This window comes from Macrobrachium nipponense, chromosome 18 (genome assembly GCF_015104395.2).
Source record: "Macrobrachium nipponense isolate FS-2020 chromosome 18, ASM1510439v2, whole genome shotgun sequence".
In the NCBI taxonomy this organism is placed as follows: Eukaryota; Metazoa; Arthropoda; class Malacostraca; order Decapoda; family Palaemonidae; genus Macrobrachium; species Macrobrachium nipponense.
Window position 1 is genome coordinate 65,562,754 of NC_087211.1, and position 18,864 is coordinate 65,581,617.

An 18,864-nucleotide genomic window follows, 5' to 3' on the forward strand; every position below is an offset into this window, starting at 1 on the left:
AAATAAAAACCATGCAGTAGCATAAGATACTCAAATATGAAGAAAAAATAGCATTTTACATATTGTTCATTGTAACCCAAATTTGAAATTTTAATAAATTATTAAACTTCCTAACTTTTGTAGGAGTAACCAAAGGGTTTAGGTTAATTAATTGAAATTCTGTAACCTTGAACACCCAATTAATAATAATGTTTATGACATCTTACCTCATCCTTTTATACATTAATTTTTTGTATACATAAAAAATTCACAATTACATGAATGTTTACAAGGCTATGATTTAATTTTCTTCAGAATTATCTAGGCTAGATGTGAGATACCATCCCCGGCGCCTTACAAAGCTCAGTTTAGCCAAGTAAGTTAAAACTTTTCTTTATTGTACATATTTGTAGTTGACTCCCTGTATGAAATATAATTTTATGTACAGAATGAAAAAATAAATGGTCAGACATCATTACCTTTTATAGAATGTAAATCCCTACTGACTTTAGTCATAAAAATAGTGCAGTCAAGGATGTATAGGACCTCGATGAACTCACACCACCATATTCTGTCTTGGTATATATTATTAGTGCTATACATAACAAATTCTGTCATTATTACATATGTTCTTGCTTCCAGAAATCAGCTAAATGCAGTGCCACCATGGTTGGTGTCCAGCACAGAAGCCAGTTTAGTAGACGTCAGCTACAACAATCTTTCCTCCCTGCCCGCTTTCTTAACTTCTGGCCATTTACGGCGCCTTCACACACTTTCTGCCCACCATAATAATCTGTCTGCCCTCACCATACCTCAGAGACCACCTACCAGTCTCTTATCTTGTCAAGACCAGTCATTCAATCACTATGGAAGTGCCAACAGTCCTTATAGATCCAGCCACGAAGGCTCTCCTGCATCCCGCAGCTCTTCTGCTCATTCTGGCGGCAACAGCCTACATGAAGAACCACGTCTCTGCTCCTTAGAGACGCTCCTTCTTCACCATAATAAAATAACATCTCTTCCGTCTAATTTGTTCACTTGGCTAAACAGGTAATTATCATTAACATGGTTTTTCAAAAGAGGGTCTGTGGTTCTGTTCCACTCCCTTCCCATTCGTTACTTTTTCCGAGTCTCCTCTACCTCAACCAGGTTAAGCTTAAATGGTAAAAAGAAAGAAACATTAAGCAAAGCCAATAGTAATAGTATTAGTGTCATTGAGACAGGGTCCTTGTCCTAACAGTCAAGCATGACAACAGCACTACTTTTTTCTTTTCAAGTTAAAAGCTTTTTAAATGTCCCTTATACTACTTTTCATCTGTTCACTTTAGTCTCTTTCTACCTATTCATCAACTTCTTTGTTTTGTCTTGCTTAAATTTTCACCTTTTATTTAAGCACAAAATTCTTTGGGTCAGCACTGTGATAGTCTAGAAGCTTAACTCAGTGGTCTGGTGATACTGCCACATAATAACAATCTTCCCTTTCATGTTGCAGGTTGAGGGTACTGAATATCAGTGCTAACCAAATAAAAACCCTGCCTGCCATAACTGAAGGAGGTCGCAGTGGACGGGACAGTAGTAACTCCGAAGAGGATGTCGGGGGACCTAAAGCAACACTGCCTTTGCAAGAGTTCTATGCAGCATCAAACAACCTTCGGGACCTGACACCTCTGCAACACTGTAGGGCGCTTTGCATAATCCATGCCCCCTACAATAAAATATCCAACCTTCAGGACAGGTGAGAAAAATATTGATGCATTTTGCAGTAATCATCGTCATTAACATTTTTCCTTGTACAGGGATAGATATAGTAAATGAAATGTCTCCTTGCTTCAGTTTAATGCCCTTTCTACTCGGATCACTATATCATTGTAGCGCACCAGTGCCCTTCTCCCTAAATTTTTGGGATTTCTAGGGTCTATGCCCTACTACTGTTTTTCTATTAACTACTATTTTCCAAACTGCTCTGTCTTCCTTATCATATTCATAGAAGTAAAACTGAATTTTTAAACTTACTCAGTAGTGAACTAGCTGACTTGTAGTTTCCCAATTCATAATAATTACTTCTACATGGTTAATTTAAAATAAAATAAAAAATTTCCAATGTAAAATTGAAAATAATACTATATCAAGTTTAATGACAGGTACTATATGTAAATTCATATCATGATACAGTGGTACCTCGACATACGAAAGGCTCAACATACGAAAGCCAATACGAAAAATTTAACGGCTCTACATACAAAAAGTTTTCAAGATACGAAAGGTTTCTGAAAGTCCGAGATTCGCCCGGATAACAATTTTGAAAATCGCGCCCCGCGCCGCCATCTTAGTACTAGTAGACTCGCCTCCATCCTCCTGCTCTCCCATTGGTTCCTCATGCTAGTCGCGGCCATGAAATCCTTCTCTCCTATTGGCCAGCGTCCCTCCCATCATGCATCTACTATGTACACGTGGTGGCGTGGCTCGGCCACTCGGTACCAGCATTGTTATAGTACGCATGCGGTATTCGTTTTCGGGATCGTCAATGTGTACGTAATATTTAAAAAAAAAAAAAAAGACCAAGATCTCTCACATGGGATAAGTGATCAAGGTCTCTCTCATGGGATAACTGGAAACTTTGCAAGGGTGGTAGAATCTCCACTCCCTGCTGAACAGAGGGTGTAGACCAATCATTTACAACATGCACACCAGTATGTATACGTATAATCAAGGCGCTTCAGTTTATGTTGAAGGTCAGCAGCCGAACATTCAGTACCCAAATCAGTTGCAGAGAGAGCATTTGGTTGAACAGGGTTTTGATGGACACCAGGGCCAACAGAGTCATGAGGTGCAAAAAAAGAACCAAGTGATAAAAAACAGAAAGTTGAAATTCTGTAAAAAAAAAAAAAAAAAAAAAAAAAAAAAAAAAAAAAAAAACGTAAAGTAAAAAAAAAGTAAAAAAAAAAAGTTAAAAATCAAAAAGAGAAAAAAAAAAACCAGCAGAAATTAAAGCCGCTTTTCATAAAGTGCAATCATTTGTAGAAGACACCCCCGAAAAGGCTCACACAGGAACATTGTGAAAAGTAGGCAGAAGCAATCTTCCTTGGATAGTTACGTATGTAGTACGTACGTATATATTTTTAAAGTGTACATACGTACATATGTACAAAAGAAAAAAAACGGCAGAAATTAAAGCCTCTTTTCATAAACATTGTGAAAAGTAGGCAGAAGCAATCTTCCTTGGATAGTTACGTATGTACGTAGCCTCACTCGAAAGGTAAGCTTCCACATTTTACGTACAGTATATTTCTTGTTACCATGTACACTAATATACACTTTATTTACAGGTTATATTTTGCATTTTTTTTATTAATTTAGGTATTGAATGGTCCAAATTGTTGTAGTATTTCATTGTTTACAGGTCAATTTAGCTTTATTATGAAATTTACTGGGGTGTTTTTGGAGGGCTTGGAACGGATTAGCCATTTTACATGTAAAATGTGGTCCAAGATACGAAAACCTCATGATACGAAGGGCGCCTCGGAACGGATTAATTTCGTATCTCGAGGTACTACTGTAATTTTTTTTAGCTACATTTATTGTAGGTAAATATGGATGGCCAATTTCCCCCACTATTATGTGAGGCCACTGTGATCAGTTACTCAGCTTCATATGGCCCAGGCTAAACATTAAGGAGTCAAGGACCAGTCATAGAAATCAAATATGTAGAGAATTCCAATGTGTAGAAATTCACATCATAAATATCTTTCTGATGCCATGACATTCCAACAGGCTAGTATGGTCCTGGGAACTATTAGAAGAGCTGGTACTTGCAGGAAATCATTTGACGAGCGTTCCATCAGGAGTCTCTAGATTGCGGCGCCTTCGGGTGCTCAAAGTTCACTCCAACCCCCTTCGCAGTTTGCCACGCCTAGCTCACCTCTCAGTCCTTAAGGTAATGCTTATATCTTGCTTATATAGTACTACAAACAGTTTTAATTATACAAGTTACCCAGTAATTATATAGCTAAGAGTTTCACTCGCAGCTAAATAATTACTGGGTAAGTATAATTAAAACTTTATAATAAAAATGTCATATTTATTTATCATTTTGCGCAGGCCATCGGCATACTTTCAAAATGCAAACTGAAGCAAATAAGGTATTACTGTTAAAATTCTGAACATGTTTCTTTTGAGAACTGGAATTAACCATTTGCTTTCCTTCACATTTATACAGGTTGTGGATGCTTCCCACTGCCAGCTTGGCCGTGTGGAACTTGAAGAAGTTGTGTCCCCAGGACTTGTGGCCCTGGACATCTCTGCGAACACTGCACTGTCACTGGACCATCATCAGTTCACCAAGTGCAAGTAAGTATAATGGCTGGTTATCAGTAGTATAGATAAATTTTGTGAACTTATAATGAAAAAGTTTACATACATAGGTTCCTTCAAAGTTCAGTATGTTCAGTAGCTATATTGTAAACATTTTAGATTACTGTGCTTGGAAATAATCAAAGCCTAAAACAGATATTTACTTCCTAGATCTAGAAGACCTGTCAGTGTAGTGGATGTTACCAGTCGGTGTGGTCGATCACTTCCATTGACAAGACCTAAGGCATCAGTACATAAGGGTGATGCTAACGGCTCAAATGAGAATAATCATGATACGACGCCAAAGCTCCCATGGAGTCTTGGATTTGCTGAGTCAATCGGCCGAGATTCAAGGTTGATGAAATTTTCTTCCTAAGTATTCATACTGATATTTTGCCTCTAATTACATCATATCAAAGCTTTACTTTCTAAGGAAGAAAAATGTAAAAGATAAGATTTATGAATATGATGAAGTATTTATGCCAATCTCACAAGCTTTTACACTCTTGATCTTTTATCAGTTAAAATCTATTTTGAATTTGCCATTTAAATTGAGAATATAATCCTAATTAATTACAAGATGATTATGTATTTTAAAACGTAGTTTTAAGTTACTTAAAAGATGATTTTACTTCTTAAATTTTTTTTTTTTAAAGTAAAAACCTCACTCTTGAAGATTACTCTCTAATACTGAAGCATTTCTGCATCACTGTATCATAATTTCAGACTGACAGTGGGTCAGCTCAGAGTGCCAGATGTAGGTGGCCTTGGAAGAGTGGGCTTAGCAGCAGTAGCAGATGGAGGGAAGGAAGTTGGGAGTATAAGCAGCCTACTTGCTGCACTACCCACTTTATTGCAAGAGGAGCGTGCTTGTTCACATACCCACACCTATTCTCTCAAATATGCCCTCCTTACAGCATTAAGGTTGGTACCAGATGGCAATATGCAGCTGCAATTTTTAGTTTTATCTGCTACTTTTGCAAGTAACCAAATAATATATAAGGGAGAATAGTAGCAAAAGCAGATTTTTATTTATTAACTCATCACTACTGTTAAAGCAAATACAATAGTAAACATTGATTTTTCTCCCTTTATCTGTCACCGATGTTTGCATAGAAAAATGAATGAAATATTCATTCTTTCATGTTAAACCTTTACAAATCCTCTGCTACCCCATGAAACAGGAGGCTCCGATCACAAGGGTCAGTCTTACCAGAGGCTGTGTGTGCAGCTCATTTGGAGTCAGATCCTTCTAATCTTCATCATTTTCCTGTCCTGAGACTATGCTGTTATGGATCTGTGTCAGCAGCAGTCACTACTGTCCATGCAAAACCTGTGGTATTGACCACATCAGCCAGCAAATTTCAGAGAGTAAGTAGACCTTATCTACCTTATTGATCCTAAATGAATGAATAAATATACAGGTTGGATTACATTATATGTTAAACTGATAAGAAGTAAGTACTATACATATAACTGAAAGATAGTAAATCACTGAACTTAGATTATTATTACTCTAGTTTAGCTAGACAACAAGGTCACTTCTAGATTATCTTACGACTGGAATAATAAAAAGATAAACATGTGGTACAGTTACAGTTTGTAAGAAGAGCCTAAGGGTAAAAGGTCAGTTGGTAAAAAGCAGAAATTAATGCAACTGGGGATTGAAGGGACACACAAAAAAATGACAAATTTTCTAAGACAATTTGTATTTTTCATAGCTACAAACCTGAGGTCTTAACAATAGGATCATTTCTAGTGCCTAGCTGGATCCGGTTAAAATGCAGATGAAAGCAAGGAATCTTGTGATATCTGGAAATACATGCATAAATCGGGTGAAGAGTGGTCAAAGACCACGCACCTATGCCACCACGTCAGTCTTTCCCAACTCAGGATGTCTTAACAAACTGAGGGACAGCTAGAGGTGGGCAGTATAATGTTAAGACAGAGGAGGAGAGAAGTCGAATGGCAGTAGGTACCCGACCCGAAGGACATCTACCACCCACTTCTCTGCCCCATGACTCTGCCGCTTGGCCCAATGGCTCGCCAGGCAACCCCCCCCTGCCCCAGGAGAGGGAGAGGCGCCTAACCTACCGACAGCCCCCTTTACCTCTGCCCCTTGGGCCCCTTCTTGGCTTAAAGGAACGAAAGCGAAAGGGATGTTGGTCCTCTGACCTAGGCCGAGTCGAACGGGAAGGCCCTGCCGAAATCGAACTCCTCGACGGCCTACCAGGCGACGATCTTCTTGACTGCTGCTGGACCGAGGGAGGAGGAGGGGCCAGACGTCTCCGAGGACGAGACTCTGACTTAGACACGGCCTCGTGCAACAGTCTGTCTTTGGTGTCAGCCCAGCACCGGTCTATCGCATTTTCCAGCTCGGTCTGAGGAAAAAAAGTTGGGACTCCAACAGATCCCCGTTTCTCAATGCCAGCAAGGACTCTATGTCAACTGATCTCTCCATTCTAGATAAAGCTGCGTCTCTTCTAATCAGAAGAAGGTTAGCCCTTAAATTAACACTGAGGTGAGCCATATACGAAAACGCCTTGCCTCCGGACTGCAACAGACTAGCAAGCGAGGATGCACTCACCAACCCTTCTGGGGACCTGTCAGAAGCTATCTTGGCAATGACCATAGACCAGAAGTCCAGCCAAGAAACCATCTGCAACATGGAGGCTGCAGTAGATTCCTATGCTGAGGCATCCTGTGGAGACAAGGACGGAGCCATCGGCCTCACCTGCTCCAAAGTCAATCCCGGCTTCAGGCGAATGACATCCGGGTTAAGATGACGCGATATAAAAAACGCAGAGTTTGTAGCATAGTACGTCCTATGTCTCGTGATAGGTGGGGGTAGTAGCTTGGCAGAGCCCCTAGAGCAAAGCGAACCGTCCCGGTCTGAAACAGAGTCATTAACCTTATGCAAGACCAACTGGACGTGCCCCGACAAGGGAAGCTGAAAAGATGATTTGGGATCCTGCGTAGCTTCCAGCAAGGCTTCCAAGCAAGGAGGAGTGTAAGACGACCACGCCTGAGTCCTACTTTCCAAATTGTTGAACCCACGAATGAGATCGGCAACTTCTGAAAAGGAAGACAAAAACTCTTGCTTGTCTCCCTCCTCCTGCTCCGGCAACAATGACGAGAAGGATGTGTAGGCTCCTCTAAGGCACCTTCCTAATTAAAATTAACGGAAGGATCAGCACCCAAACAGCCTAAAACATCGACTAACCTGAACATCACTACGCACTCCTCCAACAGATGACTCTTTAACCTGTCCGCGAACAGTCAAGGGCATGGCAGACGTAGGAATATGAGTTGGAGAGGAATCCCAAACACTCGAGATCCAAGGAGAATCCCCCAGAGTTGAACTCCTGGAAGCACCAGGGAGAGGGGCAGGCAAACACTCCTGCTGCTCCAACTCTGCACTCACCACCTTCGACCTCTTGACAGGTGCCTTGAGATCCTTACAGTGACAAATAGGCCCTGGAGAAGTAGGAGCGCTTGCATCATGTGCACGGACAGGGGAGGTTGCAACATGCTCACAATTCGATACAGAGGACGAAGCAGCCACTGCAGATTGCGCAAGGGAAGATACACTAACACTCTCTGAAACACAAACACTCTCGAGAACACGGCCACGTTGTTCCTCCCTCATAGGTGAAGAAAGAGCAAAGTCCTTAGCCTTCCAATGCTTGATACGCCGACGTGGCGTAGAGGGGGAAGAAGGAGAGGAAGACAGCACTGGTCCCTTAAGTGATCTTTTCGTAGGAGGTGGAGACGATGCAACACTTTTCCTTCCAGTCCTCCCAGCCGACAAGGCAGCCAACTTATCATCCAAAACAGAGTCCAACCTCTTAAGCACCGCCTGGCATAAAGCCTCAGACGGATCAGCAAGAGAAGGCTCCGATGACACGGAAGGGAGATGCAGCGAACTGGGTGGCAGAGATGACATCACGGCTGAGAGAGGCAGTGCAGAGGAGATGACTGGGAGTGACGTCATTGATGGAAGTGATGTCACAAGTGGTGATGACATCATGGCTTCCCCTCGGTGTGAAGGGGAAGCAGACACCACTGGGCAGAGGAATACAAAACGACTGATCCTGTGACGTAATTAACGGGGCTGATGCCACGGCTTCCCTCTGACTCGAAAAAGCGGCAACAGTCACTGGCAGAGCAATACAAGATGGCTGACCTTGGCTACCCACGAAGACGAGGCCGGGAGGAAGGGGGAGGGCCTGGCCAGCCTGAGGAGGGGGGTAGCAAGCCTCCATAAAGTGCGCCAGCAGCCCCTCCAAGGACGGGGGACCCCCTAGCCCGAGCGTCTTCCAAATCACCGCCATCTTGGACGCCTCAGACTCTGTAATAAATGAGAATGATGGAGAAGCCCCCTCCTTCCCGGGAATCAAATTAACTCCCGAAGAAGAATGGGCGACACTACAAAATTCAGCCTTGGGGCTTCCCGATACTTCCAATGATGATTCAATGGAAGAAAAGGAAGGAGACACAGGCACAACGCTACTATGGGGTGTGAACACTGCAGGAGACAAAGCATTATAGTACAAACATTAGAGCAGCACCTGCTACACGTGATGTGGGGATCGGTTGCCACCGAAGCCAAAAAACGAGAACACGGAAAACCTGGAATTCCGGGGCACACACATTGACGAGGCCAAGAAGGAGTAGAAGAAGCCATAATATCAGCCACACACACACATACACACACTAAACACAAACAAAACAGGCAATGAACCGGGTAAAGGCCGAGAGAGGTCAACCACAACTCTCGCCCAGGCGGTTAAGAAAAAGACTGACATGGTGGCGTAGGTGCGTGGTCTTTGACCACTCTTCACCTGATTCACGCATGCGTTGCCAGATATCTCAAAATTCCTTGCTTTCATCTGCATTTTAACCGGATCCAGCTAGGTGCTAGAAATTATCCTATTGTTAAGACCAAAGGTTTGTTCGCGTATAAACAAACTGCATGTGCTGTTTACTTAGTGCTGGTCAAGGCAAAATGTTGTATTTTAGGATAAAATATCAGAAGAAATAAGTGCAATAATATATACAGAGGAAATAGCACATAAAGAGAAAGTATAAATAATATGACAAAAAGAATAAAGAACGAAATTATAATATAAATATTATAGTTAAAATGATTCCACAGGACATGTTTCATCTTCATTTGTGTCTGCTTTCCAGATGGAGACAACCAGGTGCTATGAGGGATCAAAGTGTGTGCTAGCTGAAGCTCCATTAATCCCAGATCCACATACAATCGAGTTACACCTAGGACCCAGTCATACAGCAGTAATCATTGCCAGTGCCAGGTAATCAAAACAGGCTGATGACAAATATCTCGTAATTTTTTTCCTTTCATTGTGTAAGCCAATATTACTTGACTCAAAGCAGCTGAGAATAATCCAAATTCAGGCTAAGAAAGTAGGTATATTCTCAGACTCCTGTAATTTAAATGTATCACAGGTCTTTTAATTAATTTATTATGGAACTATATATATAGTATATTTAGATACAGTTTAGTAGTACCGTTGGAAGAAATCTCATTGAATCTTCATTTCAAGACTTGATAAAATCACTACCTAAGTTAAAAAGAAATAGAAGCGACTAAAGTATGTCCTTTCCAACAAGCCAATATTAGGATAACTATCTAATTCTGAACAAATGCCATCAACTCCTAACAAAGCATCCAAAATATCAGTCATAGTTCTAGACTTTCTTAGGATTAATCTGAAGGATTTGTTACTAAATGAAAATAAAACAGTTGAACAGCAAACTTATATACTATAATTCATATGGCTACCTATGATTTACGCAATCATGATGACAAGTTCAGAAGTATAAAGTTTCATCTTTGCCAATATTACTTGGAATGATTCAACATAAATGAGTTATTTACATAAGCACTTTGGTACGAGTTTAGTTAGACTCAAGATATTCCATCCTAAAAAACTTTCCCAGCTAAACTATACTTCATCAAACCTTGGTGATGACAAGTATATTACCTTTTCAGTTTCTGGGAAGTGATTGACCCTGAGGAAGCTGGAGATATATGCAGTGAAGTTGCTGAACCAGGCCTGGCTGCTAAGAAACTACTAGACCTTGCTCAGGCGTATGGAACAAGGCAGGCCCTGAGTGTCATTGTTGTCCGCCTTTTGCCTCCTTCTCCCATACCCCAGTTTCATACTCCTGTCATAACCAGTTCTTTAATGCACTCTAAGTCTTCAGTCGGTGAAAAATGTAGAATAAATCAAGGGAACCATGAACACCAGAGAAGTAGTGATAGTGTTGGAAAATACTTACCAGTGAATTTAGAAAAAAGGAGAAATGAGAATCTGAGAAGTCAAGCCAATAGGAATGACACTGCACGGGTGGAAGTTCTCCTTGTAATAAAGTACCTAATGATTTTGATGTGAAAAGAAAACATTCATCTTACAATGTTTCTAGGAGCAAAAATTATGGTTTAGGAATAAGTGATTTTAGTAGTGGTTCTTTTTCCAAAACTAGTCTGAAAGGTAGAATGTTATCAAAATCCACTCCTAACTTGGAAGAGCTCGATAGATCTTCTCCCAGTGGGCAAAGCCAAAGTGATAATAGTGAGCCCGATGCAGACATACAAAAGTACCACAGTACCAGAACTCATGAATCCAATTTAGTGACTAATCAGAGAGCTGTGTGTAAGAGCATAGAAGATCTATATGCAAAACCCCATAGAAGAAAGAGTGATGTGTCAAAAACAAGAGAAACTGATATCGATTCATTTCCAAACCAGATAAGTAACAACAGAAAAGCTGTGACGTACTACCATTATCCTCGACCTGATCCAAACATTTCACCACCCCAGAACCACCTTACAGATCATTTACTGACGATGGGTCAGATGATACACCCTCCAGGTGTTCTGGCTCCACCTGCTGGATTTGGTGATCCCTGAGAGCGATTCTCGAAGGGAGTGACCCCAGTGGGCTGAGTGGAGTGAGCGCTGGACATATGCACTCTAACCAGAAACATCTAGATGATGACCTAATTGATAGCCAGGAACAGGTAAGAATAATGTCTGACTTCTTGCCCTCTCATAAAATGACAATTTGTCCAAAATTGCATTTTTCCTAACTATACAAACCTGAGGTCCTTTTACAATAGGAAGGTACTAGCGGCAGCTGGATAGGTCGTAAGCTTTCGAACAAGGGGTTCGGTAGTTAACTGCTTGTCCGACAGGCGCGCGCGCGCGACTGGGAGGTAAACAAATCACTTTTGCTTTTGGCCCAAGCAAAAACTGCAGAGTGAGGGGTGGCATGAGGTGGGGCTATGTGTAAAAGGACCTCAGGTTTGTATAGTTAGGAAAAATGCAATTTTGGACAAATTGTCATTTGTTCCGACACGGCATACAAACCTTCGGTCCTTTTACAATAGGAAGACTCACTTCTTGGTGGGTGGAATCTGAGTCTTTTGTGAACAGACTGGTGTTCGCCCAACCTTGGAAGCCTCCCTGGTCGTAAGAGCGAGGGAGGGATCCAAGCCTCTGTCCCGATTGATCGGGTGTGCACCGCAGGATCAATGGTCAGACCTCTGGACCGAGTACTAAGAGAGAGGCAAGCGTATCTCTTCGTACCAGCAATGTAAGAACTTGTTCCTGTACAGGAGCAAATATAAAGTCATGGGTTTGACTCTTGTAGGCATCCACTTCCCCCCCCTCCCCCCTTGTAGGAGGAAGTGGTGGCTATTCTGCTCCTATCCCTAGTGAAGGGATAGATGGGGCTCTGTCATATAGCTCACCTGCATCTCGTCCTCATCCAGCGTAGTGACGACGGCCCTCTGCCCACAGGTAGAGGAGGAGGAAAAGACGGGAAGAGGGAGCCAGTCACTCACTCATTCACACATCCATCCACACAGTCACACCAGGACTCGATGCTGTTTCAGCCTGCGAGGGTCTGGGTTTGCTACACAACTTGTTGAGCAGCCACCACGGGTCCCAAGGAAAAGGTATCCAAGGACCTGTGGGCAATATCCCGAAGGTAGAAGGACGTAAAGGTAGTCTGGTTAGACCAGACCCCTGCCTTCAGGACCTGCGCCACGGAGAAGTTCTTACGAACGCCAACGAGGGGCCAATACTTCTGACTTCGTGAGCTCTCGGACGGGACGTACGGATGTTCGTCACTACCATCAGCCTCATACGCCCTCCTGATGACCTCACGCAGCCAGAATGAAAGAGTGTTCTTGGATACTTCTTTCTTGGTTACCCCGGTGCTAACGAAGAGGCGTCGACACTCAGGCCTGAGGTGTCGAGTTTTCTTCAGATAGCGCCGTAGCGCCCTCACAGGACAAAGCAGCATCTCATCCTGCATCATTATCGGTGAAGTCCAATAGGGAGGGAATCGTGAATGACTCGAACCTGTCGTCAGGGATCGACGGTTTCTGAGTCTTCGCAACGACGTTCGGGACGACATCGAGCGTCACAGATCCCCACCATCCCCTGGAATGCGCCATCATAGGAAAGACCATGAAGTTCCCCTACTCTCTTCGCCGATGCCAGGGCCAGCAAGAAGAGGGTCTTGAGGGTCAGATCACTGTCTGACGACTCTCGTGGCTCGAAGGGTCTTCGAGTCAAACTTCCTAAGGACGAGAGTCACCATCCACGCAGGGGGGCCTGAGTTCCCTGGGTGGGCAAGACCTTTCGAAGCTCCTCATGAGCAAGGAGATCTCGAACGAGTTCGAGATGTCCAATCCCCTCAGTTTCAGGACGAGCGCCAAGGCGGCCTGTATCCTTTGCTGTGGGGACTGAGAGGACTTTCTCTCGGCGAAGAAAAACGAGGAAATCCGCTACCTGCTGAAGAGTGGCTCTGAGAGGAGATAGACCCCGTCTACGACACCAACCACAGAAGACGGCCCACTTCCCCTGGTACACAGCTGCAGAGGACTGACGGACGTTTCCAGCCATCTCTGTTGCTGCGCTACGAGAAAAGCCTCTCGTTCGCAAGAGATGGTGGATAACAGCCAGCCGTGAAGACGTAGGGACTGGACTGCTCGGTGTACCGCTCGACGTGTGGCTGGGCGAGAAGGTTGTGCCAAGGGGGAATCTCTCTCGGTTCCCCTGCGAGAAGAGCCAGCAGGTCCGGATACCAAATGGCCTGTGGCCATTTGGGAGCCACCAGGATCATCCTGAGATTCGGGTGACCAGTGCTCGACTGATCACCTTGCGAATCAGGCTGAACGGAAAGGCATAGACGAAGAGGTTGTCCCACGGGTGTTGAAGAGCGTCCTCTGCAGCTGCCCATGGGTCCGGCACGGCCGAGAAGAACACCTGGAGCTTCCTGTTGTGCCGGGTGGCGAACAGATCCACGACTGGTCGCCCCCACAGGTCGAAGAGCCTTTCCGCCACGTCCTGGTGTAGAGACCATTCGGTCCCTATCACCTGATCCCAACGGCTGAGCGTGTCTGCTACTACATTCCTCTTCCCTTGGAATGTAGCGTGCCGACAGCTCTATTGAGTGTGCCTCGGCCCACTCGTGCACCTGCCGAGTCAACTGGTACAACAGGAGAGACACTAGGCCCCCCTGTTTGTTGACGTAGGCCACCACCGTGGTGTTGTCGCACATCAACACCACTGAGTGTCCCATCAAGCGGTCCTGGAACTCTTGGAGAGCGAGGAACGCTGCCTTGAGTTTCCAGTACATTGATGTGAAGGTGCTTGTCTTCTCGTCCCACACTCCTGAAGTCAGCAACTCCTCCAGGTGTCGCCCCATCCCTCGGTCGATGCGTCTGAGAACAGCTGCATGTCCGGGGGGGGAGTGCGCAGAGGCACTCCTCTTAAGAGGTTCCTGTCGTCCAGCCACCAGGCTAGGTCCTGCCTCACCGGTCGGTGTCAGTGACACTGGAAAGCTTGGGGGATCCGTCGCCTGTGACCAACTCTCCTTTAGTCTCCACTGAAGAGACCGCAGTGAAGACGCCCGTGAGGGACTAACTTCTCGAGTGACGACAGGTGTCCGATCACGACTTGCCATCGCCTGAGCTACCTGTTCCTGCCGAGACAGGAACTGGTTGGCTGCCTCCCTGAATCTGCTGATCCGCGAGTCTGCGGGGAAGACTCGCCCTGCTACCGTGTCGATCAGCATACCCAGGTACTTCATCCTCTGCTTGGGCTCGAGATCGGACTTTTCGAAGTTCACAACGATCCCCAGATCGCGACAGAACTCGAGCAGTCGATCCCTGTCCTGTAGCAACTGCGAGCGGGAGCTCGCCAGGACTAACCAATCGTCGAGATACCTCATCAGACGTATCCCGTGAATGAATGGGCCCAAGCAGACACCAGAGTGGAACACTCGCGTGAACACCTGTGGGGCGGTTGAGAGACCGAAGCAAAGTGCCCTGAACTGGTACACCGTCCCGTCGAGGATGAAGCGGAGGTACTTTCTGGAGGACTGATGAATGGGTATTTGGAAATACGCATCCTTCAAGTCCACTGAAAGCATGAAATCGTTCTCCCTGATGGAGTCGAGCACTGAGCGTAGCCGTCTCCATCGTGAACCGGGTCTGGCGAAACAAACCGTTCAGGGGAGAGAGATCTATCACCGGGCGCCAGCCTCCCGTAGACTTTTCCACCAGGAAGAGTCGACTGTAAAAGCCCGGTGACTGATCCGTGACGATTTCTACAGCTCTCTTGCTCAGCATGGTCTTGATCTCCTGTCTCAATGCTACGTCCTTCGATGACCCTGGAACGTACGACTGCTGTTGGACCTCGGGTTGGAGGTGAGGGGTGGCCGAGATTCGAAGGGTAATAGATATCCCTCCCGAAGGACATCTACAATCCAGGTCTCGGCGCCGTAGCGCTGCCAAGTTGCCCAATGGCTGGCCAGGCACCCCCCCACTTCCGGCAGCAGGTGAGGGGAACGCCGTCCCTAGCGTTTCCCCCCTTTCTTCGACTTCTTCCCAGAGCCTCCACGGGAGGAGGAGGCTGGGAGGAGGGCTGGTTACGGCTCCCCTTGGTAGAAGTCGAAGAAGACAGAGTCTTTCCCCTTCCGGGGCTTCGACGCAGCTACCGTCTTAGCCACCGAAGGAAGCGCTAGCCGAGCTCTTAGACTTGGCCGCAGTCCGAGGCTGCCCAGAAGCCTTCGAGACTGCCTGGTGAACCAGACGGTCACTATCGTCAGTGCGCCGTCTGTCCACCGCAGCGTCCACCATCTCTCCTGGGAAGAGAGACGTGGAACTCCGTAAAGGTCCGTTGCGAAGTCCCAACGCCGCTTCACGCCCGGCCGCCCTGGAAACCCGAGTAAGGACAGCGTCCCTTCGTCGGAGAACCAGGTTGGCCCACAGGTTCACCGTCTGGTGGGCAAGGAAGGAGATGGCTCTTCCTCCAGACTGGCAAAGTCTCCTAAAGGCCGAGTCATCTTCGGGAGAAATTCCCCCGGAGTTGGCTGCGACCTTAGATACTGTGAGGGACCACAGATCTAGCCAGGAGACGGCCTGGAAAGCTGCCATGGCGGTAGATTCCAGGCCGAGTGCCTCTTGCTGCGAGAACCATAGGTTCTCGGACAGGAGCTGCTGCAGAGACACACCCGGAGTCAGCCTGGCTAACTCCGGGTTCACCTGTTTGGGCGGCATCGGGTCTTCAGATGGCACGTAAAAACGCCGCTGTCGCAGCAGAGGAGGTGGAAGCAGCTTGCTCGACCTGCCAGACTTGAGCGAACCGTCTTGTCCGGAGACAAGCGATTCAACCTGGTCCAGCACTGAGTCCGCAAGCTCAGAACGCGGCAAACCCACCGTCGGTCTGGGTTCCCTCTTCGGGCCCCAGAACGACTCGAGCCGGGACGTGGGCTCGGAAGGTGGGAGCGGCGATCCTTCCGCGAGGTCGTTGTGCTGACGAATCAGCGCAATAACCTCGGCAAAGTTCCTCTGGATCTCAGGAGTGACTGCGTCCTGCGGAGTCGGACCATCCAGTCCCTCAAACAGGAGCATCTCCCGAGACCCTCCTCCCTCAAGGGGAGGAACAGCGACAGACCCCTCTCGGTCTCCTCCAACCACTTGTGCGTATGACCTGGCTGGTCCAAGAACCGTGCCTGGTACGTACGACGACGTGGTGGGATCCTGAGGGGCGCACCCCTCACGATCACTCCTCAATACCTCGCCCCTCCCGGTGTAACCCGAGGAGGTTGAAGGTATGGGAGAGGCAAGACCTGACGCTCCCTCCTCGCTCGCTGGCAGAAACCAGTGGGTGGGGCTTGGAAGATGCAGGCGATCGCCAAACCCGCCGGGTGGCGATCGAGCTGCAGACCTAGTCGAGCCGTCTCGCTGTGGAGAACGGCTGGACCGAGAACAGCGGCCCCGGTCTCGTGTGTCAGAGGAGCTGGGTTCTGGTCGCCGTACCCGATCGCTCTCTGTGAGAGTGACGGTCAGGCGACCGGGCGAGCTCCACTGTCACGGTGGAGAACCGTGCGTATCCTCACGGTGCGTCAGTTCGCTGGTACCAGCCGTGGCTGGTGCCGGCGAACGGGGGGGGACCTCTTCCCAGCCTCAGCCCGTGGCCGGTCATGGACCGTCACGTCCGCCAGGGTAGCCAGCTGCTCGCCGCGAGAGCGAGAGCTGGTCTGGTGAGAGTCGCGTGAGCGGCTGTCACCAGTCTTCCGCTCCGTGCCGTGAACCTGACGCTGAGCGGACTCAGAGGTCTGGTTCTTGGCTGCACGGCCGCTGTTAGGCGACCGTACACTCGGTACCTCTCGCGAACGAGAGGCCGAGACGGACCCTGCTGCCGTGGCCGAACCACTAACAGCAGGTGAGGAAGTGCCGGTGTTAGCCGGCACTCCTCTGGTCCCCGTAGTCTTCTTCCTTGCGGAAGAAGAGACGGGTCCTGCCCCGAAGAAGCAGGGTGACCAGCGGAAGAACCCCCGTCTCACCAGAGCGAGACGGGCCCTTAGAAGTTCCCGAAGGAGACTTCTTGGGGGGGGGAGGCGACCTTCTTCTTCTTCGGCGGGGGAGCCTTAGAAGAAGAAGGGGAAGAGGCGGCAGACGACGACGACGACGAAGAAGACGATGAAGACGACGACGACACCTTCCTCCTCTTCTTCTTCTTCCTCGTCAACCTCCTCAGGACCGACGTCAGATCTGTCATCCAGAGCGGAGCCGGGCTGCTGTTGCCGAAGCAACAGGGCCCGGACGCACCTGTCCGAACAGATCAGCATCGGGAGCAGCGGCGCCAGGAACAGGAACAACGTCAGCAGGTGCAGGCATCACAGGAACGGCAGTAGAGACGGCAGGAGCAGGTACAGGAACGGCAGCAGTGGTCAACGTCACGTCCGTGAACGGCGGCTGGGCAGGCACGGCAGGTACGGCAGGCTGTGCAGGCGGTCCAGATGGACGGACCAGCGGCACAGCCATCCTTGGTACTGGTGGGAGGTCCAGGGGCGAGCTCTTCGGGCACACGAAGTCCGGTCGCGGCAGCACGGCAAAAACCCAGGTGGCGGCTCACATCTCCCCCGAGGTACGGCGACTGGCCCCTGCACCGATGTAGTAGGTGTTACAGAGACCGCGTGCGGGGGTGTACACCAGGTGAGGAGGTGAAGCGTAGCCAGGTGTTGTAAGGGTCGTGGTGGTGGTCGTAACCGTCGCATGGGTGACCGCCACGGAGCCAGCGAGATGGTAGAGCAGCCCTGGACACTCGGCACGCCCTGCAGCCCCAACGATGCCCACACCTGTCCGAGGTCGTCCTTCGCGGCAACCGCACCTGAGGAAGCAAAAGTCGGGTGATTAGGAGGATCCTCTACCCGCTCGCGCGAAGACGAACGGATAGAGGACCCAGAGTACAACTCGACGTCAGGGTATCTAGCGCCCTCCTCCACACTCGACAAGTCAGGTGAGGAGAAGGACCTAGAAACCCCCCCCGAAGGGGAAGGCGCCAAACGTGGAAGCTGAGCGGGTGGCAGGAAAGAAGACGAAGTGTCCGTAACCAAAGGAGTCGCGGGAGAGCTTTCCGACGACTCCTTTGCAGGCCTTCGCTTCTTCCTGCCCTCATACAAAGTCCACAGCGCCTCCGACCAATTATTACAAACTTCACATGGCTCGGCTCGGGTGCATTCGCGCCCCCGACACCGAGCGCACAAAATATGAGGGTCAATCTCCGGGAATGAGCGGAACTTTCCGCATTTACGCCCTTCGGTACCCGGGCATAGTCTCCGTGGGGTAGCGAGGCGAGGAGATTCCATCATTGACCAATAGATCACAATTAATTAGAAAGAGAGAAATGATTGTACTTACAATGATTCTATCATACACAAACACAACCATATACTCAGGAAAGCAAACGACGAGAAGCGGGCAGAGAGCGTCGAACACACACGTCCACTCGCTGTGAGGCCGAAAGCAAAAGTGGTTTGTTTACCTCCCAGTCGCGCGCGCGCGCCTGTCGGACAAGCAGTTAACTACCGAACCCCTTGTTCGAAAGCTTACGACCTATCCAGCTGCCGCTAGTACCTTCCTATTGTAAAAGGACCGAAGGTTTGTATGCCGTGTCGGAACAATAAATGTTTCCTTCATCAA

General features: G+C 47.8%; 1 protein-coding gene across 1 annotated transcript in view; it reads left to right on the forward strand.

The window, feature by feature from the left end:
* LOC135196625 (uncharacterized) overlaps positions 1–18,864 on the forward strand; it is an 80,725-nt gene that overhangs the window by 59,873 nt on the left and 1,988 nt on the right. The window contains 12 exon segments of the mRNA XM_064223466.1: positions 295–355; positions 622–1,029; positions 1,472–1,714; positions 3,751–3,913; positions 4,196–4,326; positions 4,501–4,683; positions 5,056–5,253; positions 5,514–5,700; positions 9,523–9,650; positions 10,352–10,732; positions 10,846–11,266; positions 11,269–11,382. Coding sequence (XP_064079536.1) covers positions 295–355; positions 622–1,029; positions 1,472–1,714; positions 3,751–3,913; positions 4,196–4,326; positions 4,501–4,683; positions 5,056–5,253; positions 5,514–5,700; positions 9,523–9,650; positions 10,352–10,732; positions 10,846–11,266; positions 11,269–11,382 — 2,618 coding nt within the window.